The sequence below is a fragment of the Schistocerca nitens genome, chromosome 3 (genome assembly GCF_023898315.1).
Source record: "Schistocerca nitens isolate TAMUIC-IGC-003100 chromosome 3, iqSchNite1.1, whole genome shotgun sequence".
NCBI classification, from domain to species: Eukaryota; Metazoa; Arthropoda; class Insecta; order Orthoptera; family Acrididae; genus Schistocerca; species Schistocerca nitens.
Window position 1 is genome coordinate 256,460,103 of NC_064616.1, and position 24,223 is coordinate 256,484,325.

Genomic DNA, 24,223 nt, shown 5'->3' on the forward strand with positions numbered 1-24,223 from the left:
TTCCTTACACCAATCCACACATCATGCCAAAGCCTTAGCTATTTTAAGTTACTGTGGTTGTGCATCTGATACCCTCTCTTCTTCTTTTCTTACTTTGTTGATTCTTTAATCCCTTCTCCATTTATGTTGAAGGGTCCACTGGAAAGGGTAAATGTTGAGTAGTTGTTTCCAGTTGACACTGATATGTTTCATTATTTATTCACCTTTACATGCTTAGGGAAAACTATTTCCACAGACAAGTGCACAAATTTGTTCTGAATGCTGCTACACTGACTTTTCTAACAATTATTAAGGTTGGGGGAAACAAAGAATTAAATGATTGAACTGTTAATATATTTAAACATGTGAGTTCAATAATTCTATTTTTGGTTCTTGTGCACCTGAATAAAATTTCCTCTATGTTGCCCAAATATTGCATCACAAAGTAGTAAAATATCTTTACACAACCACTCGTCAGGAGTGCTGAGGTTGAAGGGCCCGAAGGCACTGGCCCAGCTGGCAGCTGAATCGCCAGTGGCAGCAAAGCATCACAGGAAGGCCCGGCAACAGGTGCCGGGCAGGGCGGCACCTCCACAACAGAGGTAGGAGATGACAACATGCACAAGGTGGGCGGATCCATCCCCACAGAAGAGATGCCCCAACAGAGAGAGGCAGGCACTGAGGGAGGAGGTAAAGGCAGCAGTGCCTGACCCACAGCCATCATTGTAGCATGAGGACGCAGCTAGGCATAGTGGCGCACCACCGACTCATCACTGGTGCACATCATACAGAGGTGGTGGCCTCAGCAGCTGTGAACCTTGGCCGGAATCCACTTTGGACGGCAGCTGGGAGTGAACTGCAATGAGGGCCATGCCGATGGGCGTTGGTGGGGCAACATGAGCAGAACAGATTCAGGAGGGTTTGTGAACGGTGACCATGGAGCATCTGGGCCCGACTCCAATTGTCCACTGGCATAAACCTGTAAACTCAAGAAGCATGGTAAGGCATCACCCACAGAAGATTCCATGACATACTACTTCATTTGAACCTTAAATGTGCAGATGAGATGTTCCACCCTGCCCTTACATTGGGGGTGATATGGAAGAGCGGTCAAATGGCAAATGCCTTTACAAGCACAAAAACAGTGGAAAACCTGAGACACCAAGTGTGGACTGTTAGCTATCACAAGCTCATTACATAATCCAACAGAAATATTTTGGAGAGGGCCTGACTCATAACCACAATTGAAAATCGAGGACAGCAGATATCGTATGGTAATTTAGAGAGAACATCTACAACCAAGAATAATTTCAGAAAGGACCCATTAAATCAACATGGATGCTTTGTGCAAGACCCCGTGGTGCAGACCACGGAAAGGGCTTTGCCCACAACATCACTCGTTTGGTAGCAGACAGAGCAGGCTGTGACAAGATGTACAATGTCACCATCAGTGCCAGGCCAGAACACATGCTGACGGGCCAGTAATTTGGTATGTGAGACCCCTAATATCCCTGATGTAGGAGCTAAGGAATGCCCCATCGTACGGCAGTTGGGATCACAACCTTAGGAGACAGCTCATGCGTAGCTAGGAGACCACCACCAGACACAGAAAGGCGGTGACAGAGTGAAAAATACTTACGCAAAGGTCAGAAGCCCTGCTCAGAGGCCTGCCTGGTCAACCATGCAGAATGAGGTGACCAGCTTGACACAAAACTGGATTGGCAGCGACAGCAGCTGTGATCCAGAATCCTGTAATAGGAAATGCTTCCACTGTATATTGAATGTCAAGTGAAAACAAAGGAGTTCATTCTGATTAAAAGTAGGATCTGTCCCCATTGGAAGCCAGGACAACACATCGGCATTGGCACATTGCGTGGGAAGCTGAAAATGTATTTCACAGTTTTAGTGAGACAGAAACAACGGCCAACATTTGAGTGGATGTGGTGCCTTATTGAGCAACAAAGCAGAAGAATTAAACAACAAAATCAAGTGCTTTTGGTAAATAATGTGGTGGAACGTAAGAGAGATACCAAAAAACACTCAACGTTTTGAGGGCATAAACGATAGCAAGCACTTCCTTTTCAACTTGAGAGTAGTGCTACTGAGCAGAGTTGCATAAACTATCGTTAGGTTAGGTTAGTTCAGAACCATCCTCATATCCATGTGTGAGAACAGCTCCAAGTCCATACTGAGATGTGTCCATAGCCTAAAACCAGGCAGCGGCTAGGAACGAAGTAGCCAAACAAGAAGCAGAATGTAATTTAGATTTCAAAAGCATGAACGTGCACTTGCAGGACCAAGTCCACTGAAAAGGAACCTTCATGTAGTGTAACTCATGGAGGGGATGGGCCAACATGGCCACACCCAGAATAAATCTGTGATAGTAAGCAATTTTACCTAAAAATGCTTTGAGTTCTTTGACTTTTGTAAGGTGAGGCATAGTTGTTACAGCAGTGACATGATGACATAAAAACTTAACACCATCCCAAGAAACCTCTAACTCCAAACACACAATTGATGGCTGAAAAAAGTGAGAGTTGACCGAGCTGCATTTCAACCCTGCGGTATGTAAGAGCATGAACAAGGGGCTTAAGTTATGTAAACGCTCTTCTGTGGATGCACCTGTAAAGACAAGGTCATCGGCATAGTTGATGTACCCTGGAATGGACATTTTTAATTGTTCCAAAAAATGCTGAGAAATTGCCAGAGCACTTGCCACACCAAACAGGAGGCACTGATATGGGTACAACCCAAAGAGCATGTTAATCATAAGGAGCCATTTAGAATCCTCATTGAACAGAACCTGTAATCAGGCTTCAAATAAATGAGTTCTGGAGAAAAACTTGCCCCCAATGAGTTTAGCCAATAACTTGTCCACACGGGATGAAGGGTTGGTGACAATGATAGACTGAGCATTAACTGAAACTTTAAAGTCTCCACAGAGGCAAAACTGAACAGTCGTTTTTTTAATCAAGAGATGGGTAGACCACTTGCTCGATTTAGTAGGCTGTATGACCCCCAATGATATCAACCTGTCCAATTTTGATTTCACTTGATCATGCAAAGCGACTGCAACAGGGCGCACACGGAAAAAGCATGGACACACTGTAGGTTTCAGGGTAATGTGGGCCGTAAATATAATGGCACAAACTAAATCATCCAAGAAGTGACTGAGTGATTGATTGACTGATTGATGGGGATTATGTGACTAAACAGCAAGGTCATCAGTCCCTTGATTCCAAAGTTACATGCAGAAGAGAGAGGGTCTACTAAAAGTGGATGGGTGCAGTTAGAATAGTCAAACTATAAAATGAGGAAGTTAAACCACACACAGTAGAAGATATAAAAGGGATAGCCCAAATTTAAAACTGAGAAAACAGTGGGATAAAAGAGCAGTCTTTGCATGGGGAAGTGGTCATGGGTCCCAGACCAAGGAAACACAAAGGGAGGCCCTAACCACAACCACCCTGCCCCTGCTCCAGGAGTAAGGCAAAACCTTAGATCTGTAAACAAAAAACCACTTTCATGGAGGAAACTGAGGACCACTTCACCCATCCATGAATTGTCTGCTAACATTAAAATTAGGGAACCTGGAAGACTATACTACGTACAAAGGGCCAATATAGGAGATACCGTCAGCCCTTCTCCACAACCACATTGTGGGGGTGGTTTGTTAGGCAAGAGGAAACAATGAGTGAACCTCGTATGGCCAATATGTAGATGGCATAAGACAGAGGACTCCTTCCGAGAGGAGCGGAAGGAAGAGTGCCAAACCACAGTAGGCACCTTGATTGTGCATTGTTTATTACTGAGGGCAATAGTGCACCTGATGTCGTTCCACTTTTGGGCGAAGAGAGAGATTTGATGTAGATCCACATATCCACAGCTGGAATCAAGAAAGGCAATGGGGTAAGTATCTGCTTCTCTAGCTAAACGGTCAGCCAATTCATTCACTGGGACACCCACATGATGTGGGACCCAGAGAAAAACAACTGAGCAGGCGGCATGACCATGGGCAGAGAGGTGGTCATGGTAGTAGAGACCAAAGGGTGGCAAGAGTAGCATTGGTTGATAGCCTGCATGCTGCTCACTGAGTCAGTAGATATTAAATCACTGTGGATCGCCCTTAGTAGCAAAAAGGAGGCTCCTGTGAATGGCTAGCAGCTCTGCTGTGAATACACTACATGATCCTGGCAATAAATGGTATTCTAAACCAGTAGGAGACATGAAAGCATATCCCGTCTTATCTATCGTCTTAGAACCATCAGTGTAGAAAATGGTGGCACCCTGAAACATACAAGATGCCCGAAGACCATAAGGGTTACAGAGACCTTAGGCCTCGGGAATAGATCCACCCTAACCTGTGGTCTAGGCACCATCCAAGAGGGGGGGAGGGGGATGTGGGAGGAAATACAAAGGACGCATTCCAGTGAGTGGAGTTGGAAATCCTGATAGGGGGAAGTAAGACACATTCCAGTTGCCAATCCTACTTGTGGGTGGTTATCAGGAGGGAGACATGCCTTGTTTGCAAAGAGGAGAGGGTACACAGGATGGTCAGGGAATCAGCGAATGGTGATATTGCCTAAGAAACTAGGAGTTGGCTCCGTGGTATTTGTAGAAGGGGAATCCCCACTTCTGCGAAGAGACTGTCAACAGGACTAGTGCGAAAGGCACTAACAGCCATACACACTCCACAATGGTGAACAGGGTCAGTATTTTCCGAGTGGAAGGAGCTGCTGAGCCATAAACCTAAACTAACATAATCTAGTCTGGACAAGACCAGAGTGCGGTAAAGTTGCAGAAGAGTAGCATTGTCTGCACCCAAAGATACGTGGACCAGGAGGTGGAGGGCATTGCACTTGCGCATGCATATAGTCATCCAAGAAGAGAGACGAGAACTCAGAACACACAGAATCTAACTGCTAGTAAGTGGCCTGGTCAGAAATGAGGGGCACAGTATCCGAAACGGAAAAACCAAAAGCACTGAATGCATCATGACCGAACAAATTCGCGGTACCTGCATCATCCATGACCAAAAAAGCCAAGGTACGAACCACACATTTATACATATTGGGAGCCATCATTTTCCCCACAATTGGACAATGTTGCTTGTTGTACCTCACCACCTGGAGACAACACCTGATATCCCAACTCCCCATAAGTTTGTGAGTTCAGTGAAGTTGCAGCTGCAGCCACAACCATTTGTAATATGACCACTTTGTCCGTCATTCACATATTGATAAACAGTTTGTTATGATTCGTAAGCACTGGAAACAAAAAATTAACATCCATGTCCACATCTGCAAGAGGTGACTGGGAAGAGACACAGATGCCATATGCTCTTTTTCCTACAGTTGTTGCTAGTCGCCCAGCACTTATGGCACACAGTCCTGTCAAGTTGCACGGAACGGAATGGGCAAAGTTGGGAGCATGGAGCGCTGCTGTTGCTATGGTGGTGGTGGTGGTGGTGGTGGTGGTGGTGGTTTGACACACAGCTGTGGGGAGGCTGCATTTATGACTGCCACATCGCCGACTCCCCAAAACTGACTAACACCCGACCACCAGAAACAGAACACAATGCGACGATGTCACACTAAGCCTAAAACTGATCACTAATAGCACGAGATACATCGAAAGATTGAACAATATTTAATACTTCAGACAAAGAGGGACTCTCATACTGTAGCGCATGTTGATATACCTAGTCAGGAGCCAACCAAATTATGGTATCACAGACCATAGATTTAGCACAGACACCATGATGACCGAGTTTGTGAAGTTCAGCTTCTCAAGCCTGGTAGCACTGGTGGGGCTGTTAATGACAATGATAGCACTCTACACGCATTGCAGTGACATGCATGCATTTACTGTGATAACTGGACAACAACTTACACATTTTGCTGAACAAAAGCAGTGCGGGTTCCTGGAGTGGGGCTAACTAGCACAACAACTAGTAGATCTGAGGAGAAGTTCAATAAAGGAACAAAGCCCTAAACATGATTGCAGCAGTGACACCACAAGTGAGGAAGTGGGAAGTGTTGCCAAAGTCAGTTCCCAGTCTTCAACCACATTGCCTTATGGGGGAAAGGGCAGTGGGTACGACAACAGCATGGAAGCCTGCATAGTCAATGCAGGTGACAAGTTTACGATAACAACTGCACGAGCTTGCACTGCTCGAGGAGAGATTGGAGCACTGCCCCCATGGACAAGAGGACTGAAGGAACAACCAAATCGACTGAGTACACAGAAGTGAACACAACACTTGTCACCATTTGTATCATATTGTAGGACACAAACACCAGCACGGTCACCATGAACTAAAGTTTATTATTTTTGCATGTACAAGCAAACCAGGTTGAAAACTCCAACACAGGAACAATACAGGTACTGACACAAGCAGTTGCTGACAATAAGTATGAACACAATATGAAGGCAAGTGCCTGCTGCATTGCACTTATAAAGAAGGGCTTTGGTAGACATCAAGGTGGATGCCATGCCATGCTGCGTGCACATGTCATGTGGCTCACTACAGACAGCTTCTGGTGGACAGCATGCACAGATGCTGTTGGCAGAATATTTGAAGTGTAGTGTGCCAGTGGCCTAATGCTGCTGTGTGTATCCAAGTATTACATACCGAGTTATAGCACTTTTTCCCTCTGTTTCCTTGCTATTTGTCCATTCTTTCTCAGGTGCATAAGATCATTGCAAGTTAGAATACCCTTTCTGTTATATAGTTAACTGTACAATTAAGTTACTATACAATGTTCAGAAACATTTTGAAATTAACATAGTAGTTGCATGATAAGGTTTAGTATAAATGCTGACAACCCTTTTCATTTCATTATCATATGCAAATGCCCCCTGTCTACTGACACTAATTTCATTAGTAAGCACTACTGTGTTGTTGGAGGTAGTGTCATGAACACACTGGGGCCAAACGGCTCTAGTTAACAAGCTGGTGAAGTCAGTGAAACCTGCTGTAACTCTGAACTGATGGAAGCTGCCCTCCCCACCCAAAATTAACACTAACCCTTGTATTTTCCCTTCCAGAGGACTCTACAATAACTGGATTCCATCTTATTCCTATTTCAAAAAGGTAAACATATATCCTGACGTCTTCAGTACATTTGCAGTACACTTAGATGGTCACATACATCATATGCACATCTTCTGGGTATGATGCCTGGATTGTTTGAATACTACCTTTAATTCACTTTACTGGACATAGATCTATAATGACACGTAATAAAACAATAAACACTGTCACTAACATTAAATCAATGCTGAAAAACATTTTTATTTAAAAAAATATAAACATAGCTCCACATTCATTTTCAGTACTATAAAATTCATTACATGATTTACTAAATCAGAACTTTAAAATATAAACTGGCACTGCATCCAAAGTGTAAAATGCTTCCGACACTGAACTGTGAACTATATTATTACAACAATTCTCGCAAATATAAATAGTGCCAATATTCAACAAGCATTGTTTCAGTTCCAAATATCAAATATAGCTAGAACTTCTTGATATTCCAACTCAATGCACAGTAGCAGTTCCAATAAATGGAAATAGTCATTTCACAATATTCACCACATTTCCTTTGAAATTCATGTATCAGTCATTCTAGAATTTCTTGTATAACTTGATTTAAAAATAATTGCCGATTGTAATATACTGTAAGTTTCTGTTAAAAGACATTTTGCTGTGCATCATCAACTGCATTTACAAATACTTAATTGTCAGACTGGAATTTGGGTGGATGCCACTGGTGATGGTGCATTAATACTGGTCTGGCTTTTTTTTATGGAGCTCATAGTGCACAGCATGATACCTTTTAACAAATACTTACAAGCTGCAGAGTACCCCACATATAACAGTTTCAATGCCATTTTCTATTACAACCCAATTGTTAGGCAAGTTTAAAATTTTAAAACTAGTGTACACCATTAAATACTAATTCCATAAACACTCCACAAAGATGGCACATGATTAAAAATGCATTACAATGAACAGCAAAAATAGATCAATTCCTATTTTCACAACATGCATTACAAGTGGCTTCTTAGTTCCTTTGTGAGTTTTCATCTTCTTCTGACATAGGAAAAACTGAACCTGAAAAAGGAACATCAACAACTTGCTAAAACATTATTGCTTTATTGAACTATATCACAAAAAGTTACAGTAAATATAGAGCAAAGAACATCAATTCTGTAAGTACATGTAGCTTTGATGAATTCAAAATACACTGATGGGGAAAAAAATGTTTCATTAATATTTCACATTACTGGAGCCGTCCATTATGAAAACTAACTGAGAATATGCACGTATAAAAAAAAAAAAAAAAAAAAAATCACAAACCAAAAAGGAGTTGAGAGATATGAACAAAATGTGGTATGCATATTTCTACATCTGGAAGATGATGTCTGTTCAAATTTGTGCCAATCACATAAGAGTGGTGTTAGTAGTGCCACTATGAGGTTGCAATCAGGTTTGCTCTAACCATACACTGCAACAGTCATAAGCATTAGTTACCGCCAAGATTGGACGTGCCGAGTTGATGTTAGTCAAGAATGTCTTCAAGATGACAAAGATATCACTAGCAACACCTCACTCAGTTTGAACAAGGTCCTGTAGTACGGCTGCAAGAAGCTTGGTGTTCCTTCTGCGATACTGTAGGACAGGCTGTTCCAACCGAGCTCCAGGGAGCCGGCAGCTCGGAGCCCGCGTGGTGAGGGAAAGCGAACTCACTGCCCCCTGGCTGCATGCAGCCGCAACTGACGCAATAATCCGTGTTCAATGACAGCTATGACTAGCCGCGGGAGCCCTGTACCTCTATTGAAGGATACCTTTCTATTCATTGAGAGGGATGGTCGTCCGCAGCGTCTTGTATGTCATAAAGTATCTAATTCTGCGAAGAGGTACAGTATACAACGACATTATACTCATCTTCATGCAGCGCACTACGATCAGGTAGAAGGCGTTGCATGCAGAGAACTAGTAGCCAGGCTTAAGAACTACATAGGTACGAGGAGACGAAAATTTAAAAACGGTTTCGTAATACAGAGAGTATCAAAACATGCAACATAGTTTGTGTTCTGTAATGCGTTTATAATTTTCAGGTGAATGAGAGGGGAGAAAACACTACTGAATCTGCAGTTCGAGTAAGCTACAGGGTCGCTCACATCATTGCGATGAGTGGCAAGCCGTTTCCGGTTGGACCACTCGTAAAATCGTGCGTGGTAGCAGTTGCAGAATGTTTGTTTCCAAGGGGAGTGCAGGCAATTGAAGGGGTTTGCCTGTCTAAGCACACAATGTCTCGTCGAATCCTGGACATGGCAGCGGATTTAGAGACACAGCTCAGGAAAAAGCCGGAGAGCTTTGTTGCGTTCCTAGCTGACATAACTATGCATCTGAATAATATAAATCTGTCATTGCAGGGCAAAGGGCAGCTAATTGTTGACATGCACGACCAGATCAAAGCATTCATGGAAAAGTAATGTTTATTTGAGAAGCATATGAGTAATGGACATCTAACGTTCTTCAATTCTCTTGCTTCTTTAAAACTACCTGAAGGTACTACTTTCGGCGTTTACCAAGCAAAGTTAAAGCAGCTCATCACGTGCTTTGAAACACGATTCCGAGACCTCACTAGTTTGGAAATGGAACTTAAGGTGTTCAGCACTCTTTTTTCAGTTTCCTGCGATGACTTGCCATCGTCACTTCAATTGGAGATTATTGATCTGCAAAATTCAACTTTGTTGAAAGAGAGGTACTACAACACGTTGGATTTGTCACGATGGTATCGTTCATTACAGCAAAAATCATTTCCCAGGCTTCAGAACAATGCCGCTCGGATCATGTGCATGTTTGGATCTACGTATTGTTGTGAGCAGCTTTTCTCAGCAATGAAAAGAGTAAAAAGTAAGGAACGATCATTTCTTCAGGATGCAACAATGAAGGGCATCCTCCGCATTAACGCTGCGAACACTTTGACGCCTGATATTTCCGATCTTGTAATGAAAAGAAAATGTCAAGCTACAGAGGCCCAGTAAATTTAGTATGCAATTTCTTGTAAAACAGTTGTTTCTTATTTATTTCCTGAATATCGTATTTCCTGGTGTAGCATGTCACCACGTCTTAGCAGCTAAGATTATGAGGTTGTCGATCTTGTAAGACGCAGCTGGCACATCAATACACTTGCCTTGCCGCCTGCCTCAGCCAGCTGTGCCACTTGTCGGTGTGCCGGCCCACTTGAATGGTCACAGCGAGTGACACGGCTCCCTGGAGCAGGGAGCGCTCCGCGGCTTACAACGGAGCCGACAAGCTGGAACAGCCTGCTGTAGGAAGACTTGGCAAGAATGTAGCCACTGTACATGACTGAGTTGATGGTCTTGAGAATGTACGATTGCAAGAAGACCAGGCTCCAGAAGGCCACTGGGCACTACCAAGAGAGATCATTGTGTTGTGTATGGCTCTGGCACATTGTACTGCATCTGCAGCAGCAGTTTGAGTAACAGCTGGCACCCCAGAGACTCGATAATCTGCTTCAAATCATTTACTTCAAGGACAACTCCAGCGGTGACCAGCGAGAGCTCATTGGATGGCAGGGTGGAGGATTGCTGTGTTTTCTGAAAGAAACTGGTTTTGCCTCAGTGCCAGTGATGGTCATGTCTCAATTAGGAGGGCGCCAGTGGGATAGCTGGTTTGGAATGCAAGGGACTGAACTGCAAGGTCATGAGCCCCTTAACCCTTTAAGTGGCAAATCGGAAGTGGTTGTCGAAGGAAGGAGGCGTAAAGCAAATTCTGGAATGCCAAAGTGTAACTAACACAATAAAAAACAGAGATAAAAGCCCAGGAAACAACAGTGCAGACAAGTTATTAAAAAATCTGTCAAGACAAGGCATTAAAACCAAAAAGTGAGACAGGGTTGCCAAGGGAACCCTGGAGGGCGGCGGGGGGTATGTGGTTTGCCCCACCAACCCCTCAGGTGGTAAATGAGGCCAAAAAGCCCTACCTTACAGGGAGGAACAGAAACCACCAGATCAGTGGGTGGTCATCTGTTAGTAACAGAGGGAGCGTGTCAGGAACATTAAGATGCTGCCTCAAAGCAGCCAAATTAGGGCAGCCGATGAGTAAGTGGGCCATGGTCAGGTGGGCTTCACATCGGCATTGGGGGGGGTCCACATATCTGTGAATGTGGCCATGGGTCGGTTAAGTGTGGCTAATGCAGAGTCAACTGAGGACAGTGGATTCCGTCCAAGAAGCACAAAGGGAAGACTGCCATATGGTCATGGTCTCTGTAATTGCCCTCAGTTTGGAAAGATCAGAGTTGACCATTCCGAGATCCAGACTTCCAGCAATTGATGACGTATAAATGACTGAAGGTCCGGTTCTGCGAGCCCCATTTCCAGAATCAGTATCCTGGTGTCCAGCTTGGCCAACCAGTCAGCTTGTTCATTTGCCCCGAAATCCCAACATGACCATTGGTCCAAACAAAAACAACTGGTCCCACAGCTTGATGGAGGCCAGAGACAAGATCCTGGATATCCATAACCAGTAGGTGAGTAGAGTAGCATTGGGCTATAGCCTGAAGGTTACTGAGGAAGTCAGTACAGACTGGGATACTCTTGCCGATGCAAGGACAAAATGGCTGAGGGCTAATTTAATGGCGATCAATTCAGCAGTGAACACACTGCAGACGTCTGGCCTATTTGTCGCTGAATACCTCTTCTGAAACCAGATGTGTCCCAAGGACAGCCAAGAACAGGCAGCAAAAAAATGTGGTGTCAACGGAATCTTCAGCACCAAAGATGACTTTGAGGCAAATCCGAGATCATGGTACACACTAGGGGGGTAGATGTGATGTCTCCCTGACCAGAGGCGACAATGGAGGAAGTTGCAGTTCTAAACATAGACACTGGAGGCGTGCACAGCAATTGTAAACCCAGTTCTGGGTCGCTGTTCTGGGAGGTGGAACTCCCTTCCATGGAAAAGGAAACAGTAACTGGGATGTTCAGGGAAGCTATGAACATGTGTAGTGTAATTCAGCAGCTGTTGTTGGCACCTGGAGAGACTCTGGCCTCGATTAGTAGGCTGTTCACAGGGCTAGTTTGCAAGGCTCCTGTCACAAGTTGGACTCCATTATGACGAATGATGTCCAGTATCCACAGTACCAAGGATGATGCTGAACCATATGGAAGACTCCCACAGTCAATATGGGGCAGAATCAGGGCTTTGTAGAGCCACAAAGGGGTAGAGCGATCTGCACTCCAGTCAGTATTACTGAGACAGCGAAGGGAATTGAGGTGTCGCCAGCTCTTTCACTTATGTTGGCAAAGGTGGGGAAGCGACGTCAGCCAGGAATCTAAGACCAGTCACAGAAAGTGGTGCATATAAACTAAAAGTAGTAATTGATCGTCTAAGTAAAGCTCTGGGTGTGTGCATGACACGAGTCTTGATAGCTGAAAATTGAAAGCCATGGGTGACAGCTCATGACTGCACCATTTGTATAGCACCCTGAAGGCAATGATCAGTGACACCCATACTAGAGGAGCAATTATAAAAGCAAACATCATAGACATACAAGGAGGGCAATACCAAAGACCCCACAGTCGGTGCAAGATCATTGATGACAGCCAGGAAGATGGGGACTCTCAGTACAGAGCCCTGTGGGAGACAGGGAGGCAGATTATGACCCACGGTCATGTGCTGCACCAGTTGAGCCATCAGGGGATCCACTGACACAGGTTCTGCAACAAACTGCCTGGGGAGATCCAGTGCCTCAGAGGCCACCGGGATCTCCAACTTGTGCAGAGTACATGTAGAGTCCAGTGGTGTGGGGACCACTGGAGTTTCCTTCATCTTAGAAGACTTTTTTTTATCCTTCTTGTTGTCCTCCTCCTTAGAAGATGAGGACTGAGAAGGTTTCCCTGAATTGGTTTCAGGAGAAGAGGAAGAACAAGGAGTCTGACAGCCAGCAGCCTGTGGCTCCTTCAGCCACTTGTTGGCATCTGGCAGTGGATCAGCAAGAACCAAGGAAGGAAGAGTCCCGAGGGACCTCTTCCTAGCTATAAAAGAGAGGAGGATGAGGAGGCACCTACGACTGGGAGATGTAGACCACTGTACTCGGCAGATGGGGAGCCAATGCTCCCTGAAGTGGGTGCAGTGAAGCACCAGAAGGAACACCAACAGGCGGGGGAGGGGGGAGGGGGGGGGGTTGATGTTAGCGGGGGACTCAGAGCTCACGTCAACAAAGATGGGGACGACGTTGCGGCTGTAGCATAATGTTGCGTCATTTGTACGTGATTATGAAGCTTATACTTTCTTCTTGCCTCATGAAATGTGAACTTGTCCAGGGTCTTATACTCCTGGATTTTCTTGTCACACTTGAAAATGGAGCCATCTGGTGAGCAGGGAGAGTGGAAGTTGCCACAGTTTACACAAGTGGGGAGAGGGGCACAAGGATGTTCACGTGCAGAGGACATCCACAATCCCTGCAGAAATGGGGAAGCAGTGCAACAGGAAGACATAAGACATATACCTGAAGCATCTCATAGGAGGAGGAGGAACATAGGGTTTCATGTCACAGTGGCAGACCATCACCTTGACCTTATCAAGCACTGTATCACCCTAGAAAGCCACGATGAAGGCCCCAGTAGCAACTCTGTTTTCCCTTGGTCCCCTACGGACACGACATATGAAGTGCACACCCCTTTGCCGTAAGTTGCCCCGCAGCTCATCGTTAGATTGTGAAAGATGATCATGGTGAAAGATAACATCCTGGACCATACTGAGACTCACGTGGGGAGTGACAGTCAAAGCTATGTCACTCACATTTTCACAAGACAGCAGCGTCTGTAACTAGTCAGGAGATGACTTTTTATCAGGAGGGAACCACTCTGCATCTTAGAGATAGCTGCAACTTCCCCATATTTGTCCTCAGTGTGTTCAAACAAAAAATATAGGCTTTAGCCCAAAAACGTGTCCCTGTTGGTCCCAGTACAGACCAGGTATTTGGGGGAGGATTTTGCTCCTTATTGTTTAGTCCTAAATTCCTCCCACAATGTGGCCAGGGAAGGGAACACATTAGACCTTTCCATATGAAGAGGCTGCTGGGGCCATGTGACCACCAGTGGGAGAAAGTTTCAGTCAATTCACATGCAAACTATCCGCTACGGTGGCACCCACTCCAAACAGGGGGCTCTCCCCATGGGCAGCACCCAGCAACAGTAACAGTAACCTGGCCAGTAAGCCATAGCCAGGAGTCTCCATGCTGCACTCACAATAGGCACATACTCCTTGGCACACATGGGGAGTATGTAGTGCACGCACCAACAATGTGATCACTGCATGGTCAGGAGGCTACCATATTTCAGATACTTGACATGAAAGTGGTGAAGATTGCTAGCCTCACACACAGGGTGCAAACTGAGTGCACAATCTGCAGCAACATTACCACAGTTGATTGTGGTCCTCTGGGTTGGAACAGAGTGGAGTATCAAACCAAAGGCTTTGTCGATTCTATGATGATCTCAGGTGCAGATTTCTGGACCTGTGTTATGGGGTGGATAATTGATAACTCAGGGGTACACAACACAAAGGAAGCGGCTACTCAGGTACAGAGTACTTGTGGAGTGCACATGGGGGTTTTTTCAGCTAGGTGATATTTTGAAGTCTTCTGATGAACCCTTGCCACTCAGTACGCAGTGAGTGAAATCAGATAGCAACACAGTAAAGACACATTGATTACCAAAATTTTAATAGTACACTGTCTAAGTATTCGTAACGCAGTTCTTGAATTTACTGCCCTCCAGGAAGTTACACTCAAATTATTCTCGGAACAGAGAGCTGGTTGAAACCCAAAGTAAAAAGCTCCAAAACGTTTAGTAAGGCATTGAACATATAACATACAAACAGACACCACAGGAAGAGCAGTGTTCATTGCAGTTGACAAAAAACATTGTCTATTGAGGTCGAAGCTGAGTCTAACTGTGCAGCTATCTGAATGCAAGTAACAGGCCTACATGAACTTAAGTTAATTATTGAATGCTTTTACTAGCCACTCAATTCCACCAGTTTTAGAATCATTCAAAGGAAGTCTACACTCAGCAGTGCAGAAATACCTAGCGCGTGCAATATTTGTTGGAGACAACTTTAACCTACCACGTATAGACTGGGACCTCTATGGATTCATTGCAGGTGGTAGAGACAATTTTGTAAAGTCATTTTGAAGATGTTTTCCAAAAACTGTTTTGAGTAGCTGGTTGGGCAGTCCACACGCGATGGAAATATTTTAAACCATGTAGCTACAAACAGGCCTGAAGCTCATCAACAGTTAGTACAAAGATCATGTGATTATGATATCTTATTATCAGTACTGAAGTTAATAAAACCGTCAAGAAGGCTATGTGAGTATTTCTCCTAGAAACAGCAGTTAGGAAGTTGTCAGCACACCACTAGGACAATGAGTGGACATCATTTAGTTCCAGTACGATGAATGTAGAGGAATTATGGACGAAGTTTGAACTGATTTTAAATTGCATTCTGAAGAAGTATGTGTCGAGCAAGTGGATTAAGGATGACTAAAGACCTACTGTGGTTTAATCCTGATATTACCAGGTTTTTGTTTCACAGAGTACCACTGGTGTCGTAAAGACTCCAAGCAGTTTACATGGGAGAAATTGGCAGTATTTTAATCAACTAACATAAAAACATTATTACAGCTCTTCTATGTAACAGTCATAATTCTGATTTCATAAATGTTACTGTTGTGACAGTGCCACAACATTTACAGTGCCGCCACGACAGTACGCGCAAACGGCGATAGAGGTGCTCCGCAACTCGGCTGAGCGCGGGAGCGCCACCTAGCTACGAACGGCGCCGGCCGCACGTCACGGCACGGCAGTCGAATAAGAGATACTGCGTTGTTATCATGTAACCAGCTATTGTTTCTAAGTGAGTATGTTTGAATATCCACGCAATTATTGGTGATTAAAGGTTATAACAGTTACATTTAAGAAACAAAAAGAAATTAGATTGGGGTCACATAATTCAGCGGAAAAAATAAATACATTTTTATCAGTTGTAAATATAAAACTGGACATAAAATCATTGGATACAACTGACTCGGAGGAAGACTGTCATATCTTGAAAACAATAGTTTTGGAAACAAGGGAGACATATATTATGAATGTGCTTATGGGATCACATTGACCTCTGTGGTACTGGAAGGGTTAGTAACAGAATTCAGAAAATGCTGATGCAGCAGCAGACTATTGCAAACTTTGTTCTGAAAGAACACACTAATGAAAACAGGCAAAACTTAATGGAAATTAAGTGCATCTGTAAAACAACAATGCGTGAAGCATACAGCAACATCCACTATCATATCTTAGCAAAAAATATTGCCAAGAACCTAAGCAAATTCTGGTTCTACGTAAAATCACTAAGTAGGTTGAAGGCTTCTATCCAGTCTGGTGCCCCAACAGATGACAGCAAATGGTAAGCTAAGGTTTTAAATTTTGCATTTAAGAAATCATTCACACAAGTAGATAATACAAACATACTATTGTTTGACCATCGCACAGACTTCCTTATGGAGGACACAGTAATAGGTATTCCCGGTGCAGAGAAGTAACTACAAGACAACTAAGTCACTAGGTCCAAACTGAATCCCAATTTGGTTTTAGAGAGGGCACCCTATGGCTACGACCCCTTACTTATTGCCAATTTCTTGCCCACTGCAATGACCCAAGCTAACGGGAAAAAAGTGCAGATGACTGCTGTACACAATGCTTGACAACTGCTATGGAACAGAGACATTGTTGTATAGGAATAATCACAGGCAATGACAGATGGCAGTGAACACAGTAAGTATATAACAGAGTTGGAGTGGTACATTTACTATAAAAAATGGGTACTTATTTCACAACAGGGGAAAGCAGGATAAAAGGCATAAATAATGTTCATTTTTGACACAGGTCAGATTCCCAACATGAAGGTTGATACTGATTTCTCAGTAAGGAATATGACCTCCTCTGGCACTAATGTACATTTTGCACACTGACTACCAAACAGCTGAGACATCATTGGGGATATTGTCCCACTCCACTCTCAAGGCAGTTTTCAGTTCTTACACTGTTCAGGGAGGGGATGTCCATTGAGGAATGTGTCTGCCAAGAACATCCCAGACATGTTCTACAGGGGCCATTCCATATATTCAATATCCTCACTTTCCGATGTGTTTGACACCACAGTGGTCCTGTGTGGGCAGGCATTGTCATCCATAAACAAAGATGAGACTTACCACACCCTAAAGAGATGCACATGATCCAGAATAATCTCCCTGCAATACCACTGTGCTGTAATGGTACCTCGCACAATGATATGCCGAAATGTTCGGCTGTTATGCATAATGCCTGCCCACAATATAAAGCCTAGGTCATACCGATCATGTTCATGAGCATTCTGTGGTGTGTAATGTGTTCCCACCTCTCTCCACATTAACTGATGGCCAGAGTCATTAGCAACAGTGAAACGGAATTTGTTGGAGAACTTCACTCTGGATTATTGCTGCTGACCCCAACCAACATGCTTCCTATGCCAATGAACTCTTTCTCGACAATGACGTGGCTGAAATGAGACACATTTAGCAGGCTTCCGAGCATATCAACCAGCCTGATTTAATCACCACAATATGGTTCTGGCAAACACTTGTCTACTGGTTCCAGTCCTGCAGTGATCTGCCCAGGAGTGAAATGTGTGTTCCTTTTCCCCACTAGGGTATATGTCAATCCTCTTGCAGTGTGATGGTCTGTATACGACCACCGGCATACTTGCGCATAGCATTTCCACCTTCAGCAGCATTTTTTAATCACAAGATGACACTTTTGGACACACCCACTGCTTTGGGAACAGTAGTGACATTCTTACCGTCTTCAAGTCATCCAGCTGATCTTTTCCACAACCACCTTTGTCAAACACCTTACTGCGTGAACTGTCCAATGCATACAGAGTGTTCATGCCCAGACTTTGATGCAGTTAACACATCCCGCCCTCTAGATTTCATTTTACTATGATTGGTCAGGTGTTCCAGAGCAACTGTCACTTGTTTCGTAGCAATTAGCAATTTTTCCTTAGCAAGTGTCAGTTGTTCCTTTGCAAGTGTCGAGCAGTGTATAGGGTGTATCAAAACGAATCATCCGATTTGGCAAGTATCTATTTCTGAAACTAATAAGCATGTACAACAAATTTTGGTTTTTGATGAATGGGAAACTTAATTTTTTCCCCCCATACCTTTTCATGTGTGTTCAATATGCCCCCCTTGAGATACACAGCATATGTCAATGCAGTATTCAAACTGTTCCCACACTGCAGCAAGCATGTCTTGAGTTACAGCTTCCACAGCTGCTGTTATGCGATGTCTCAGTTCACTCATTGTTGTTGGTAATGGAGGCACAAAGTCTTTTATAAACCCCCACAAGAAATAATCACATACACCTAGGTCTGATGCTCTTAGAGGCCAGTAATATAAGGCTGAATCATTTGGTCCAGTGCGACTGATCCACCGTTTAGTATCCTTTGATTTAAAAATTCCCGCACTTCCAGATACCAGTGTGACGGTGCCCCATCCTGTTGGTAAATGAAGTCATTTGAATCAGTCTCCAACTGTGGGAAAAGAAACTTCTCACGCATTTCAAGGTAAGTGCTTCCTGTAACAGTGCTTTTGGTAAAGAAAAATGGACCGTACACCTTTTCCCATGAAACTGCACAAAAAACATTGAATTTTGGAAAGTCCCTCTCATGTTGTACAACTTCATGTGGTTGTTCTGTACCCCACATTCTTGCATTATGAAACTTCACCTTTCCACTTAAATGGAATGTTGCCTCGTCATTAAACACTAAGCGTCGAAGATAACTGTCATCCTCCATCTTTGCCAAGAACGAAATTACAGAACTGCACATGATGTTTGTCACCTTCATGAAGAGCTCACAGTAGCTGAATTTTGTATGGTTTCATGTGTAAACATCGACGCAACACATGCCCGACTGACATTGGAGGCATGTTAAGCCACACGGTGAACGGATTTCTGCGGAGTCCTTGTGAAACTATGGCAGAAGTATTCAACGTCTGTGTCGGACACTCAGGGATGTCCCAGCGATTTGCTGTTACACATACAACCTGTTTCTTGCAATTGTTCATCCCATCATCTAATGCTCTGTCCTGTAGGAGGATCCACACCATACCTACGAGGGTTGCCCAGTAAATAATGCCCCATATTTTTTTCTCCAGAAGTATTTATTCCACAACAATCAAATTTACATATGTGAAAGACTGATGTTTTGTCTACTTGCTTTATTTTTCCACATAATCTCCTTCAAGTTGGACGGCCTTTTTCCAGCGAGACACAAGAGCGTGTATTCCCTGCCGGTAAAAATCTTTACTCTGCCTACGGAGCCAGGTTGTCACTTCGTGAATCACTTCTTCGTCATCGGCAAAACGTCTTCCACGAATGAAATTCTTCATTGGCCCAAACAAGTGAAAGTCTGAAGGAGCCAAATCGGGGCTGTAGGGTGGATGGGGTAACACTATCCAACCCAGTTTCGCGATGTGTTCACAAGTCCTCAAACTTGTGTGAGGACGAGCGTTATCATGCTGAATCAAAACATCCTGTGGGTTAACATGACGCCCAAGGCGCCGGAAGCGCTGCTTAAGTTTGTCTAATGTTTTGACATAAGCCTCTGAATTAATGGTACTGCCTTTTGGCATCACATCAATGAGAATTACGCCCTCGCAATCCCAAAACACAGTCATCATGACTTTTCCGGCTGAAGGACCTGTTTTGAATTTTTTCTTCTGTGGAGAATAAGCATGACGCCATTCCATCGATTGTCTTTTTGTTTCGGGCTCAAAATGATGCACCCAAGTTTCATCACCTGTCACAATCCGTGACAAAAAGGCCTCCCCGTCAACGTGAAAGCGTCGCAACAAATCGAAAGAAATGTCTTTTCTTTGGGATTTGTGATCGACAGTAAGACACCGAGGAACCCATCTTGCACACACTTTTGAGTATCCAAGCTGATTGATAATCACATCCACACTTCCTTTGCTTACTGAAAACTCCAGTGCCAATTGTCGAGTCGTAATGCGTCGATCCCGTCGAATGAGAACATCAGCCCGCTGCAACATGTCAGGCGTGACAGCCGTGGGAGGCCTTCCCGACCGCGGCAAATCTCGGAGCTCCGCAGCACCGCCCTCTGATGCTTTCACCCTCTGTGCCCAGCGACCAACAGTACTCCTATCGACTGCAGATGTTCCGTAGACGTTGCACAAGCGTTTATGGATATTGCCCACGGTTTCTTCCTCTGCTACGAGAAATTCAATCACTGCACGTTGTTTCTGACGGATGTCACTTGCAGACGCCATTTTAGAACATTCCTACACCACCGCTCTCTGTCGGAGGAAAGTGAAACTTTGCGTACACACGCGGGAAACTTCAAATAACTCGCACCTAAAGTTTCACATTTCTAATATTTTTTATTTCGGAGAAAAAAAATATGGGGCATTATTTACTGGGCAACCCTCGTAGTACAAAAGTCATGCTGAACAGTTACTATGACCCGCACTGCGCAAAACGTAGAACCCAAAAAACCTTTTGTTGTCCCAACACCATTTTTACAAGAACTGAAGTGGGCGCACACTGCTGCTACCTAGTGGGAACTATGTGAAACTTGATAGTTTGGTCTTTTCAACAGTACGTTGTTCACGCACATATTTCCAACAACATAATAGCTATGATATACATTTTTTTTTATTTAATCGGATGATTCTTTCCGATACACCCTGTACAATAAGGGTAAAAGAATGAACCCACATAATTACAGACCAATATCCTTAACATGAGTTTGCTGCAGAATTCTTGAACATATCCTCAGTTTGAATATAATAAATTTCCTTGAGATGGGAAATTTTATGTCCACAAATCAGCATTTATTTAGAAAGCATTACTCAAGTGAAACAGCTTGCCCTTTTTTTCACAATATCCTCCAAACCATGAATTAAGGACAACAGGCATATTCCATATTCCTACATTTCTGGAAAGCATTTTAATGGTGCCCCACCGTAGACTTAATGAAGGTCCAATCATATGGAATAAGCTTTAAGAGTTCATGAGTAACAGAACACAATACACTGTCCTCGTGAACACCCTTGTCTCATGGGAGACAAGGGTTTCATGAGTAGTACACTAGGGAAGTGTGCTAAAACCACCCTTATTCTCTATACAGCCCTACATAAACGATCTGATGAACAGTGTGAACAGCAACAAGTGGATGTACAGGAAGTTGTTGTCATTAAGGGACTTTCAGAGGATACAAGATGACTTACTAAAAATTTCTAGGTTGTGTGTTCTAAATGTAGAAAAATGTAAGTTAATGGAGATGAGTAGGAAAAACAGTTCCATAATGTACAAGTGCAGTATTGGTAGAGTGCTGGTTAACACTGTCACATAAATCTCATACAGATATCTCAGTGCAACAGTACCAAGTGAACAGAAATGGAACGAGCTAGTCAGATTAGTAGTAACGAAGGCGAATAGTAGGCTTTATTTATTACTAGTTTATTAGGGAGAACGCACACAGAACACTAACGTGATCTTTTCTTGAGTAATGCTCAAGTGTTTGAGATCTTGACCAGGTCAGATTAAAGGAAGACATCAAAGCAGTTCTGAAAGGAAATGACCACTAATGATGTACCTCATGGTGGCTTGTGGAATATGTATGTAGATGCAGATGATTGCAGATTACATACACAATGCAAAGCACACACTTTGAATAGTGAATAGCACGCACCTAATGGCAACCCCAAACTGTTAACTACTTTAAAACTTAGACTGACCCACAGTTAAGTCAGCACTAAAATCCTTGGTTAGTGGAAAACATTTGAAAGGAAACTGACTACTTTTCAACAATAAAGAAATATACCCTTTAGAATCAATTAACTGTAACAGAGTGCAAGGAAGAGTTAAAGTATCAAACACACACAACTCGGCTGCTGAATTAGTGAGTTGCAATTGTTAAATTACAGCACAACAACAATAATAATGAGCCCTCTGCGAATTATCTATGTAATAACAACAAATCAACAAATGAGCCAGCAAAGGAACAGCATAAGCATATCTTATTTGTACTAGGACACAGAACAACAGTTCAAATAAATTTAATAGCTGTTTGAGCCAACTACTCAATTCCTTATAAAGTAATGGTATGCATCAGATAAGTCTTATGCTCTATAGGACACACACACACACACACACACACACACACACACACCTTACCTTTCAGTCGCAAGAATGCTGGAGGAGACATTGACGATGCTCTCTCAAACTGACAATTAACAAAATCCAATTTTGATAGAAATCTGTTTGCCCTTGAAGGTCTTGCAATAGGTGACACACCTGTGGGTGATAAAATGTCACCCATTGGGGACCCATGGTGTCTTAACCTGACAGCAGCACACTGTTAACAGAATTAACACCATATCATATAGTAAACATTACATTGCTTTACATAATTTTTTGGGAAAAGTGACTCACTTAATGCTAAACATTTTGTATTTGTTCAAACTCTGGTAAGGAAAAAATGCCTAGTTCTTTATCTTAACAAAGAATCCAATAATGTTCACATAAAACCATTTAATGTTAAGACACGAAGAAACTAAGAACACTAGAGCTGTGAATGGGCATTGATTTAAATCAATGCCTTCTGGGTCAAAGAAAGAACATCATTTGCCTGATGGTATCACTGTGCAGGTTCAAATTTCCACTTTGCATCATGTGTTGAGGATGATGATGATGATGATGATGATGATGACGATAAGTGAAGCTCAACATGTTGTTATCAGGGCAATCAATAGGGGAGATGCTCTCCTAGTAATACAGCAAATAATATGCAAACTGTGTGGTTTAACTTCATATTATTTCTCAATGGTCACTGTGTACCCTGAAGGCAATGACTGCATTTGCTAAGTACACTGAAATGCCTATAGGTGCCCATGAATGTTCAGAGATTAACATTTATAAATATGGAGCCATCCCTACCATGAAATACAATTTTGGGAAATGACTGAACAGTCAACACAAGCAGGAGGATCAGTTGTATTAATGTTGTGTGCATAGTTCCGCGTAGTCAGCGCGTGCACAACTTTCCCACTAGAGCGCGCCCCGCTAAGCACAACAGCGCAGGCGCAGCGCTCGTCCATCTCCGCACCACGAGATGGCGCTGTCTTAGAGACGGACCAAATTCTGCTTCCACCGATCCGCGTATTAATACGCAACGCAGCCAGTGAGACTGCTGCTAACGTAGAACCTTTTCACCTCGCGGATCACACTCGCGCAGTGATACCTGAACGCTCGAGTATTATAACGAGTGTACAGACCTCCAATTAGTCAGTCTGCATTAGTCTATAGTCAAGTTTCAGTCTGCACCTAATAAGATTATCATATTCCTGTACATAGCCATGAAGAGAAATGTATAGACACTTTGTCAAGTATCAGAGATATGTGAGAATAAGATTAACGTACCAAGACCAAAGGAACTTCAGACTGTCAATTGTAAACAGCATCCAGAATCAAGTTACGTAATGTCTATGTTTATTATAATTTAAATACATGTGTGTGAAAATTAATCAAGTTCTGTTTAAAGTTGGTCACCGTCAATCTGCTACTCTAAGCGTGCAAGTGGCATTTCTATCATCTGACCTAACAGCAGAAGATAAACACTCCACGATAAGACCACGAGACATATTGCTGACACTCGCCTACTTCGTTACAGCGACAAGTCAAATAATCTGATGGTGTGATTACCGAAGGTCTTACAGTACGCGCACCACAATTAACATACTAATCTGCATAGTTAAAATTACAGAGCGGCAGAAAGACATCCTTTAAGAGGCACAACTCCCAATACCATAAACACTAACACTTGAAATTGAAATTATGTTCAAGACACACAATGTGCATAACAACAGAATAAACATACTGACGTCTTTTCAGTGGAAATTTATAGTAGTAGATAAAAACAGCACAAAGAAAAAAAGCACTCTCCAAAACAAACAGTATGAGTATTTTAAGTACAGAACTTTTATTTCATTGTTTACAAACATAAAACAATAGTCATTTGACTACAGTACGATGTCAGACCACTGAAAACTGTACTAATTGGGTGAAATCATTTCAGCAC

At 43.2% G+C, this 24,223-nt stretch overlaps 1 protein-coding gene across 5 annotated transcripts in view; it reads right to left on the minus strand.

Moving 5' to 3' along the window:
- Positions 1-7,305: 7,305 nt before the first annotated feature.
- LOC126248226 (uncharacterized) overlaps positions 7,306-24,223 on the minus strand; it is a 170,632-nt gene continuing 153,714 nt past the window's right edge. For all 5 annotated transcript variants that reach the window (XM_049949052.1, XM_049949051.1, XM_049949053.1 and 2 more), the window contains 2 exons: positions 22,321-22,501; positions 7,306-8,098 (listed from right to left, as the gene is read on the minus strand). In XM_049949052.1, the coding sequence (XP_049805009.1) occupies positions 8,049-8,098; positions 22,321-22,501 (231 nt within the window). In that variant the 3' untranslated portion in view covers positions 7,306-8,048. The remainder of the gene's footprint in view (positions 8,099-22,320; positions 22,502-24,223) is intronic.